At 36.1% G+C, this 12571-nt stretch overlaps 1 protein-coding gene across 4 annotated transcripts in view; it reads left to right on the top strand.

Annotated features, from left to right (window-relative positions):
- The window catches only part of STXBP4 (syntaxin binding protein 4), a 192663-nt gene that overhangs the window by 100943 nt on the left and 79149 nt on the right, over positions 1 to 12571 (top strand). For all 4 annotated transcript variants that reach the window (XM_057535727.1, XM_057535726.1, XM_007177289.3 and 1 more), the window contains one exon: positions 11059 to 11235. In XM_057535727.1, coding sequence (XP_057391710.1) covers positions 11059 to 11235 — 177 coding nt within the window. The remainder of the gene's footprint in view (positions 1 to 11058; positions 11236 to 12571) is intronic.

Below are 12571 nucleotides of genomic sequence, written 5' to 3'. Positions count from 1 at the left end.
CGCCTGAGGAGGGCGTGAAGTCCCGAGGCTGAAACGTGAGGTCAGGTCAGCACAGGATTCTCTGTGGACAGTTGAGCATGAACTTAGATACAGCTGGAACAGCTGGCATGTGCACTATCTTGGTTTATGGATTAAGCAACAATGGAAACTTTAAGAACAGATTAAATATATCTCTAAAAGGAACAATAATATGTGATTACTAAAGAATATTCACATTTTCACACTTGAAGAGGTTTGTTAATTTTGTGCATTTATTAAAGAAACAGTAAAGCCTCTAATTTTTAGAATTGATATGAGTTCTTACACCCCTTTTATTCTTCTTGAGTGATCTGAACTTTTTACAATAGTTCTGTATGGAACTAGTAGATATTCCAAGATGCCAATCTCATCTTTAGAGGAAAAAAAGAAAAATACATGTATTTGTCAGGTTTTTTTTTCTGTTCTGAAAGGGAACTGTAGTAAAATGTTCCTGTGTTCCCATTTCAGATGGTCACTTGTAACCTCAGAATGTCAACCTGTATTTTCTATTAAAAACCCTCTTTGCAAGGATCCCTCCTACTACTCTGTTATAGTCTCGGCCACCTCCTTCCATGCCCCATCTCTTAACATCCGGCAACCACTAATCTGTTCTCTGTATCTATAATTTTGTCTTTCCAAGCATGTTATATAAATGTTATCATACAATATGTTACTTTTGGGGATTGGCTTTTTTCATTCAACATCATTCCCCTGGAACCCATCCAGGTTGTTTTGTCTATTTATGTTGTTCCTTTTTATTGTTGAGTGTTTATAAAACTGGTGAAATCTGATTAAGGTTGGTGGATCGTATCAATGAAATTTCCTGGTTGTGATATTCTACTATACTAATGAAAGATATAACCATTGGAGGAGACTGAGTGAAGAGTACAGGAAACCTCTCTGTATTATTTCTTACAACCATGTGTAATCTACAATGATCTTAAAATGATTTTTAAAAAGCAAATAAAACAAACAAAAAAGCACCCTCTTTGAGAAAAAAGATTATAAAGCTCCTACAATGATAGCAATCTGAGTGGAGAAACTTGTTAAACAAACTTGGTTGGATTTATTTTTCAACTTTAATTCCCTTTATGAGAATCAAAAAAATGACCCGTGTATTATCCAATGTTAAACTTTGTCCAAGTAACTGCCTAAGTTAAAGACAGCTTGCTTGGAAAAGGAACACGAAGACAGCCCAGCTGACATTCCTATTTGCAGACAGCAGCCATTATCTAGTGATTCACTGGAGGTGAATGTAGCATTCTAACCTAGCTTCCTCAAACAAAGATGTCTATTTCAGATACCCATTTCCAAATAGTTGTTTCTTTTTAATGTAGAAAAGTTCATACCATTTTAAGAATTCTGAGAGAAATTTTATTACCCTATTGATACTATAGAACTGTTTTAATTGTGTTAGATTAACTAGACTCACAGAATTTTCAATGTTAGAGAAGTTTGGGAGGAAAGTGATCTTCATAGAAACCTTTCAGTTCAATTTGATTACAGCATATTCTGTATCAGTCATCTTAGTTAGAACTGATGTTAGGGTTGTGGTTTCCATATTGTGAGCCACTTATTTTCTGGCTGTTCAGGGACCACATTCAGCATTCTTTCATCAGTTGTTTCACACATGCCTGCAGTAACTTATAAGGGCAACTTGGCAAGGGAGATGTTTCAGCTTCTTTTATTTAATGCTCGTTTTGTGTGAATGCACTGTGAAAGCTAGATATACTCTTTACAAGGAGCTCTCTATCTAGGAAGAAAAACGAAAAATAGGGGAAAACCATCACTTCCTAGAAAGCACTTCAGAATAGGTGCCCTATAGGTGGTGAGTTGTCAGAGACATGATTGCATACCAAAGTAGGCATTACTCCCTATAATTTTCCTTATTTAACCAAAAACAAGCAAATATAAATCTGTAAAATTCCATAAGTCAGTTGCTAAGAGAGCACCTTCCCAGGGTATATTTTAAACATCTATGCAGATGCCAAACATTTTATGTTTCTTAATGTAAGAGCAATATATATTAACTTGGCTGACAAACTAGTAAATTTTACCCAAGGAGGAAGTAGTGATAAGGCAGTTGATACTATAAAACTCCTGTCTTGGCAGTTTAACCTGTGAGAAACACTTTCAGTACTCTTACTTTGCTGTGTGACTCATGACATTGTGTTAAATGATTTATTCACAAACTACTTTAGAACTAAAAACAAGACTTCTCTAGTCCTACCTAACCTTACATAAATAAATCATCCTATTTGAAAATATTGTACACACTTTTGATTCATTGTCATCCGCATTAGATACCAAAGATTGTCTATGACCATGGGTTTCAAATAAAATTGTGACTTCCATCACAATTCTTCATATTCAGGGCAGCTGGTTTCCTGATATGATTGCTCATGACATTCTGCCACTCCTGACCATTATGCCCCTTATGTCATTTGTATCCCCTTCCCACTCTTGCTTTTTCTTCTTCACTTCTATTCTTAATCAATAACTGTTTTCCCACTTTCCCCACATCATTTTATAAGATCTCTTTACATTGTAGTTATTAACCCTATTTCTACCAAATCTATTGCAAATATTTTCCCCTATATACAAATTGTCTTTCTAATTTTTTAAGTTTTTAAACACAGGTGTTTTTGTGTTGTCAAATCTATCTTTTTCTTTGTGATTTCTCCCCCCACGTTTTTTTTAACTTTAAAAAATTTCATTCCTAGCAATTTCAGATACATATTTACCTGGTTTTCCTCCCATGTCTGTTTTTGTTTAGCCCACCTAAGAAATTACTCTGTTTGGTATGTGGTATGAGATGAGGGTCTACACTTTACACTTTTTTTCCAAATAGTTTGTTGTCACAACCACTCATTGTTATGTGGTATCTCCATTACCATAAATTAAATTCTCATATAATCTAGGGGTCTGTTTGGGGCTGTCTAATCTTTCCAGTTGCTTTGTCAATAAATATTGGGTGAATGAATGTTTTATCTAACTCTTCTTTGGCTAGCACCAACTTTTGTAGTTTATATATGCCTTAAATTCTTGGGCCATGTCTCACATTATTTGTTTTCTTTCTTTCTTTTTTTCCTTCTTATTGTTGTTGTTTTTCAGAATTTGCTTACCAGTTCTCACTGATTTTTTTTCTTCCAAATCAATTTAAGAATCTTATTTATTATTTAGATCTTATTATATCTAGATTCAAATTTGGAACTCTTGGTCAAGTTCCATCAAAACAAACAAAATTTGATAAAATTTTGATTCTAACTGAATTCTCTAAAAGTTAATTTGGAAGGACTAAATTTCTGTTTTTAAACTCCAAACTTCAGATGAATTCTAAATATTTGATAGCTAAAAAAGTAGCCTTTGAGTGGTACTAGGTTTCAATGAACAGGATATAAATTCTGATTATATAAGGAATTTCTAATACTGTAAATGTTCTCTTTTGGTACATTTGTAACCAGAACTGGAGAAGTAGGAAAATAGTTTTTTCTTTTACGTCAGCCTTCACTAAACCGGAAAATATGTGTTCAGGGTTAAATGTATTGTCAAAACAGAGTTTTAACTAATTTATATTTTGAACAAAGTTCACATGGTAAAATTTATTAGATAGATGTACTTGTGTGTCTGTCTTTGATTAGGGATTTCTGTTTATAAACAGAGATTGAACATTGTTTCTTTGATTTTCTTTGATGTTCAGAGGCAGAATTCAATTTTGCACCTTTTGGAGGATGAGGCAGCTGCAGGTAAAGAAGTTGACAGCTCTTGGGAGGGTTAATTAGAGCTAATTATAATTTGATTGACCTGCTTTTCCTCCAGAAAGCTTAACCAAGTCTTCCTTTGCAAAGTTAGGATTTTGCTTTTTCATACAAAGTAAAGAAAATCTTTGTTTCTTGGATTGACAAATATCTATCATTTTTACTTTACAAAGGAGTGTCACCACACAAATCACAGAATCAGGGATATGGGTGGGATTGGAAAGGACTTTCAAGATTATATAGTCCTTGGGAGCATGTATTTATTATATTAACTTATGGTGGAAAATTGTAAATTTTAGAGAAATATAAACTAGCATGCATAATTTTTAAATCTTTAAATTTTTAAATCTATTTAACGAAAAAGCAAGAAATAAAATTGTCAAACACAAATAAAGGTAGCTATCTGTCCTTTTTCGACCTTGGTAGTCTTCATTCCACATGGTTTAGATGTAATCTCATTTACTTGATAAATACTATAAAAGGATTTTGTTTATATATAAAGAGAGTGTAATGAAATGATTTGCTTTTCATTACGTGGTATTTTTCATAGCATGGCTTATGGTTCTTACTGTAATTATTTAAATGAAATACAGTTCTCAAATATTCCCATAAAATTGAAACCTTCCTGTGAAAACTTCTTACCTAATAAAGTTCTCTAAGGCAATTATTATATATGAAAAACAAAATAGTCATTTTCACTGTTTGTCCACTCAGTTATATCTCATATTTCTGTTGAATGGAGCACCTGTTAATATCAGATAGAGTTTTACTCTCAGACAGCTTGTGTTCTAATTTGGGCAGTCAAGACCTTTTGACATTAGAAAGTTTGGGAGTAAAATACTATTTTAATGACAGTTCAACATAGCCATAGGAGATATTAAGTAGTATGTGATTAATTAAAGACAACAGATATTATTAAGAATAAAAGGAGGGGAAATCATTGTAAGCTTAAGTGATTTGGAAAGATTAGAGGAGGTAAAATCTGAAGTAGATTTTGAAGGATAGATGAGAACTGGACGAAGAAAAAAGAGGAAAAGTGCATTCACCTAGTGGAAGGAATAATGTGCTCAAAAGCATCTTGGAGGTGGGAGAGTTTAGTCTGGGAAATTTGGTAAGTGAATGTACTTGGATATGGTAATCCTGTAAGAGAGTCAAATGTGCTAAAACTGGAAAGGTTGATTTGGAACAAATAGTGGAGAACCTTGAAGTATGGAGGTTGAGGATATATTTATCATGTACCCTGTACTTACCTAAGCAACATTTTATTAGTTACCTTAGGTTTGTTACCTAAGCAATATTTCAGGAAAATTGATCCTTCATAAGTATGCAGAATACATTATAGTGAAGAACACAGTAGGCAGAGTGATTATTTATGTGATTTTCATAGTACCTAAGTTTGAGGTGTTAAAGACATGAACAATAGCATGATGGTAAGAATGGATATTAAGGAATGGTACAAATACATCATCAATGAAGACTTCACAGGTGCTTAATAACTGGTTAGGTATGGAGGTGGAGTAGTGGGGTGGCTGTATGCATGGAGAAGGCATAAAGAAAAGGAAAGGAGAGAGCACATATCAGAGACATATATAAAGTTCTGTGAATTCATTTTCTCCCCCAAGTGCATCGTGGTTAAGGGATGAGTTGTAGGTTCATTTTGTGAACATCTAGCAAATTACTTTGTGATCATCCATTGAGAGGAATATTAAACATATTTTAATAAATTTGACACATAAGTTAAGGAAACTAGATATAACTTGCTTTTAAACGCTTTCCTTCAACAGCCCTCTTCCTGCAGTAACCCTTAATCTTTTTCACAAGCTGTAATGGGACCAAGACCAAGAAGGGTTTTCCAATGAGTGGATGTAGGAAGCTGATAAGAGAAGTATTCTTTTGGGCTTGGTAGTGTAAGTTACATTACACTAAAACATATATCTCTTTGCAGTCTCTTTTTTCTCCTGTCAACCATTGACATTTTGAAAGATTTACTGATTAGCTTAAAAATTACAGAACTTCTAAGTTTAGTGATGTGGATGTGCTACCTAATTACAAATGAGCAACTGCAGTTAGTGCTTTTTCCTTCTACTTTAGGGAGCCGTTAAAAACTCACAACTAGAGAAGGAAAGGCTTTACATAATTGTTGCTAACATTAAAAAAGACATGTACACGTTATATTTCCGAACAACTATTTCAGTGCCTCAAGAAAGCCTTCAATCATTTGATGTAGTCTAGCCCTTTAATCACATTGGTGATTATGAATATATTTCAAAAGCAGTAAAGATGAACAGGAAAAAAACTGTACCAAGAACTGTAGTGGTTTCTTTAACCCTATTGTGAGTGTTGTTTTGATCTTATAAAGTAGGTGCTGTTATTTACCATTGTACAAATGAACAGAGTCTTGGAGAATTACAGAACCAGAAAACGAAAAAAATCACATATCTAAGATTCTGAGGTATATCTCATCAAACGCCCATATTTTTTATTCAATATCATGTTAGTGCCTTAGGGGGGAAAAAGTACTATATGTGGAAAAACAGATACTATATTGTCTTTTGTCTGAGCTTATGCTCCCCTTTGAGTTTATACTGCCCTTTGTTTCAACACAATCACATAGCTAACTTCAAAGTACTTGTAGCCTACAAAGATTTTCATTTGTTTCAACTATATTTTCAAAGAAGAATGTGGTCTGATCTTCCCTGAAGGTTCATTGTGAAATTGTGAGGTGGAAAATCCTGAGTTTACAATAAGACAGTGTGAGTTGAAGGCATTTCCTCAGTGTCACTGAAAGAAAGTTAAGTCAGAGATTTGCCTTCATAATTCAGGATTCCCTTCTAGTGCATTTGTTTGTACTGCTTAGTATTAAAAAGCATAATGCTTATGTTGATTTTTCTACTTACTATTACATCTTAGTTTCTCTTATTTTCTAACTTTCTAAAGTGAATTAACCTGTACCTAATACAAAGTAAATCAGTGAACTGGCTGCCGCATTTACCCTGATGGGATTTCAGGCTCATGGTAAGGTACTGGGAAAATTCTGGCTCAATTGTTACTGACATAGGAGGCTTTACAGTTATTAGAAGACAGCTCAGAAGGAAAAGAAAAAATGGATTTATGTGATCCTGTATTGCTAAATACGGCACACTGCTGCTATCTTCTCTTTACTGCTTCCTTTAAGAGCCGTCATTTCTTTTTTTTTTTTTTTTTTTTTTTTTAAAGTTTTTACTTGATTTTATTTATTTATTTATTTATTTTTGGCTGTATTGGGTCTTCGGTTCGTGCGAGGGCTTTCTCCAGTTGCGGCAAGCGGGGGCCACTCTTCATCGCGGTGCGGGGACCGCTCTTCATCGCGGTGCGCGGGCCTTTCTCTATCGCGGCCCCTCCCGTCGCGGGGCACAGGCTCCAGACGCGCAGGCTCAGCAATTGTGGCTCACGGGCCCAGCCGCTCCGCGGCATGTGGGATCTTCCCAGACCAGGGCTCGAACCCGTGTCCCCTGCATTAGCAGGCAGATTCTCAACCACTGCGCCACCAGGGAAGCCCAAGAGCCGTCATTTCAATGCACTAATCTTTTAAACAGCCGTTCGGTGGGAATTGGGCTAGAACTTTGCTAAGGGGTCACATTTACCAACCTGACAGTTATACATTTACAAAAGAAATAACATGAATTTATTCAGCATCAAAACCTCTGCATCTTTTACCACCCAACTGCCTTTCACACCGTATTGCCATCAGTGCACTATAATGGCTGTATAAATTCCATCCAGATTCTTCTTTTAATTAACTAGTATTCTTTGAACAAAAATAAAAGTGCTGTTTTTATAGAGGAATAAAAACTGCATGAAGCGAGTGTGAAGGAGACAAATCACCAAATTAGTTATTCTTTATTGCAGCTATGGAGAATTCTCTGTCCCTCGCTGTCTCTTCAGTAGCAATATTTTTTTTCCTAGCCTGAGTGAATGGAAAATGGGAAACAGTGTAGCAGCCTCGAATGTGTTTGAGTTTATTGTAATGGCCACATCCTAAAAGCTCATGGAGGGCTGGGCACTGATGATATTGTCATCTACAAGTGATTTTGTTTTTTAACATTTTCTGTAGTTGGTAGCCAAGAACACGAACTTTGTAACTATACTGCCTGGGTTCAAATCCCAGCTCAGCCACTTATTAAGTTTGCGATTCTGAGCAAGTTCCTTAACGTTTCAGTTTCCTATCTATTAAATGAGGATAATAATAGACATACCTCTCACAGCATTAGGTGGATTATCTGAGTTGATCCATGTAAAACATCTAGAGCTCTGTCAACACATACTACATTACCTCCTGTATGCACAGTCTAATGTGAAGTTGATCCTGCTCTGACACTGGTGACCCTTGATCACCTAGGCTGAACTGACTGATGTGGTAGTTAGGTAAATGTCCTTTTATTTCCTTAGATATTTCTTTCTAAAAGTACCTTTTATTACAAGACAATTACTTTTAAAAATAAGGAAGCAAAGTTATTTGAGTCAAGGGTACAATAGGCAGTTGGCTGGCCATGTCTCCATCCTGCAGCTGCTGCCAGATCTAGCTTTCTAAACCACTGTGTTCTCATATCAATTTCTGCTCAGAAGGTTTCAAGCCTTCCCCAGATCCAAGCACCTTTGCCTATCACGCCATTTCTACCAGAGCCCAGCCCTTTCCCTCCCTCTCCCCAATCTTTTTTATCCATTGTGCCCCTAGAGGAAGCATCTACTCCAAAGTTGATCTATTTCAAAGTTAGTCATTTCTCAAACGCACCGCATTCAGATTCCTTCTTGTCCCTCTTCCTTTGTTCACATTGTTCGTGTGTCTAACATGTCCTACTCTCTTCCTCCACTTATCTAAGTCATACCTTCTGTTCTAAGCTGAGCCAAAAAAGGGAAAGTGTCTTTTACCCCCTTTGTATTTTTTATCACATAACATGATTGTCTGCATACAGTAAGTGCTAAGTAAAAGTTGTTAATGATGAAGAACTCTCCTGTTAGCTCTATTTTCAAGCTACATTTATTTTTTTTATTTTTATAAATTTATTTATTTATTTATGTGTTTTTGGCTGCATTGGGTCTTCATTGCTGTGTGCGGGTTTTCTTTAGTTGAGGTGAGCGGGGGCTACTCTTCGTTGTGGTGCGTGGGCTTCTCATTGTGGTGGATTCTCTTGTTGCAGAGCACGGGCTCTAGGCACGCAGGCTTCAGTAGTTGTGGCACGTGGGCTCAGTAGTTGTGGCTTGCGGGCTCTAGTGCGCAGGCTTGTAGTTGTGGCGCATGGGCTTAGCTACTCCGCGGCATGTGGGATCTTCCCGGACCAGGGCTCGAACCCATGTCCCCTGCATTGGCAGGAGGATTCTTAACCACTGTGCCACCAGGGAAGCCCTCCGACTACATTTAGAATCTCACCACTTCACACCATCTCCACCACTGTCACCCTGTCCAAGCTAAAGTAACTGTAGCTTGCCTATCCCATTCCTCTTCTCCCTATTCCACCCTTGCCTACTCCTGTGAAGAGTTGTCTGCTCTCAACACAGCAGTGAAAGTAACCCACATAAAATTTAAGTCAAATCATACCACTTCTCTGCTCAGAACTCTCCAGTCACTTCCCCTCTCACCCTGAGTAAAACTGAAGTCCTCTCAGTGGCCTCCAAAGCCTCTTGAGATCTGCAACTCCACGCCAACACCGTCCCTGCCCAAACTCCTGTGACCACTTTGCCCTCATATTCCCTTCTTCCTGTCCCCTACTACTGTCTGCTTCTGCCACACTGGCTTCCTTGCTGTTCTCTGAAGATGCAAGGCGCAATCCTGTCTCAGGACCTTTGCACAAATTGTTCTCTCTGCCCTGAAAGTTCCTCCTTGGGAAACTTTCATGGCTCCATCCTTCCTGCCGTTCTCTAATTAAATGTCTTCTCAATGAGATCTTCATTGATTATCCCTAATTTGCTGTCTATCTTCCCAAACTTTCAATAGATTGTAAATTCTGGGGGACAAAAGGAGGACTTTTTGTCTATTTTGTTAGGTGCTCTGTCCTCAGTACCTGAAACAGAAACTGACACATAATAAATACTTAATAGTTATTGAATGTATGAATGAAAAATTGACCCTTAAAAATATGTCCTATAATAAAAATACTTCTAACCCTCCCTTAGGCTCAAACAAAAGCAAGTGTCCTATAATAGCTCCCAGAAAATTAAAATAGCCACAGTTGAATATTAGCCATGGCAATTGTAGCAGAAAGTTCCATTGCAGAGAAAAGAGATTTCTGCATCAAGTAAAGAAAAAGAAGCGGTTTACATTATAACAAGTGCCATATTAAATTATATTGGTGTCCTGGGGGACTGTTATTGACCCAGCACCACACATTTTTGAGAGAGCAAGTGGTTCTGCCCACACCGTCCTCTTTCTAAGGTAGAGAATGTAGCTATTATATAGTTTTGTTTTGTTTTTGTTTTTGTTTTTGTTTGTCATCTAGCGGTGGAATAAAATGGTGAAAAGAGCATTAATGTTGGAGTCAGGTAAACCTGGGTTTAAATTCTGGCACTAGTATGTGTCCTTGGATAGGATATGTAACCTCTCTGAGCCTCTGTTTGATTATATATAAAATGGTTTTTAATAATGCCTTTCCCTCAGTGTTGTTCTAAATGTTAAATGGGAGAAGACGCATGAATTACCTGAGACGTAACATGTGGTTAATAAATGTATCGTGAACATTGCATCCCATAGAAATAGCTGTATATTTTGCTACTGAATTCTACCTTTTGGCTTAAATCAAAATGGAGAAGTAGCAGTTAGGCTGATGTCTAGGAATAAGCTTTGGCTCCTGGGGCTTGGACCACGGAGAAGCCCTCAACACTATAAATCTCTCAGCAGTATCTGATGAAGCTGCAAGAGCCTTCCTAGAACATGAGCCTACCACCTGCTTGACTTTTGTAGAAGCCTACTCTTTTTATCTTTTGAGCTAATTCTTAGTCTTCTATTTTCCACTTTCAATTCTCTTTTGCTTGTCTTATTTTCAAAATTCTATGCTAGATGTGTGAAGTTGGAGATTCCATACTGAAAGTTTTCTAAGAAATCAAGAAGGGAAAAATAAGGTCAGGCAGCTACTCTGTATAATAAAATAATGTGAATATTAATTTTCAAATTGAGATGTGAGAAACATATGTGTATTGATTCACTTTTAGAATTAGAACTTCCAGAAGGAGGAAAATATTTTGTTTAAACCACTGAATTGTTTTTACATGTTTTTTTTTTTTCAATGACATTATTTTTTGAAATCTTTAGGAAGCCAAAGCTGTGGTCGAAGAAACAAGAGCCCTGCGAAGTCGGCTTCATCTTGCCGAAGCTGCACAGAGACAGGCACACGGAATGGAAATGGATTATGAAGAAGTGATCCGTCTGTTAGAGGCCGAGATTACAGAGCTGAAGGCTCAGCTTGCTGATTATTCTGACCAAAATAAAGTAAGCAAAACAGTTCTCTCTTCTAGTTACCATGGTTTCCTTGCCGTTGTCATGTATCCTGTGTTCATTTTCTTTTCATCTGCACTTCTAAACTAGGTCAGTGTTTGTCTTCTATAATTCAGTGATAGGATGATGTGTTATGATGGGGGTAATGTGAAGGTTATGAGCCTCCGTTTATCCAGATAGCTTTGGGATGGAAAAGTATGTGCCCAAATTTATTCGGGTCATCGGTCAACATTGTACAGCTCAGGCACTAAGTCCTGGAACTATTTAACATTTAATTGATTACATTGGTTTCCTCCTTTTTCCTAAACTTGCTAATTTGTCCTGTGGGGATGGGAGGAGGAGAGTCTAGGGATGGGGTTTGCTCTTTGATTAGAGCACTCAAGGAAGTGTGAAAGTTAAAGAATTTTTTGCCCAAGGCCCAAGATAATTAATAGAAAGAAACTTGAGTTTGAATTTAGCAGACTCCAATTTCAATAGCGAAATACTGAATGCTTTTCAGAAGGCAATGGGAACTTTTTTTAATGTGAATTTTTTCATTATGTGATTTTTTTAAACATACTGTATTCATTGAATGGTCTTCAAAAACTGTAACAGACATTTTTATTTCACTGAAGTAAGGTAGAAAATTAAATAAATTGAAATAGATATTTTATAACTTCATAGAGTTCATTTATAACCATAGTAAGTGTTTATATCTCTCTAATACAGTCATCTTTCAAGAGAACATGAAACAAATTTGAAAAATTTATGTGTATTTATTTAAACATAAAAGAGTTAAATACTGTAAATATACCAAGTAGAAATGAAGCCAGTTTTAGAAAAGCAAAATACAGAAGAAAATCTGAAATTTTCTTTGGTTAGCTCTTAAGAATCACTAATATATTTCTCACATCTGTCCATTTAAACCAATTCCAAAAGAAGGTTGACATTCCTGTCACCCTTTGATAATACCACAAGGCCAAGGGGAAAACATTACTTGAGACAGCAGAAATACTTAGGAATATTACATGTATTTATTATTCTTGACCCAGTGTTTACATTCTGAAATCAGAGATATGTGCTTATTTCATGTGAGTAACTTTAACATGATTCTGAAAATATTTTGGGAATTTTCAAAATACTAAAAGTACTTTTTTTTAATAATAACTTGATTTACTTTTGGAGGGATAATCAAGTCTTTAAAAATACTTTCTTTTTAAATAATATAACACTCAAGGAGTTCACATGAATTTATTCTTTCTTTTTAAAGCATAAGTTATTTGCTATTCTTTCTTCCAGCTCCTAGCTGAGAAACATTTTTGTCCTAAGTCGTGTAGTAATATAATTAATT

This window comes from Balaenoptera acutorostrata, chromosome 20, assembly GCF_949987535.1.
Source record: "Balaenoptera acutorostrata chromosome 20, mBalAcu1.1, whole genome shotgun sequence".
Taxonomy (NCBI): Eukaryota; Metazoa; Chordata; class Mammalia; order Artiodactyla; family Balaenopteridae; genus Balaenoptera; species Balaenoptera acutorostrata.
Note: the sequence above shows the minus strand (reverse complement) of the source record. Positions and strands in the feature narration are given on the sequence as shown.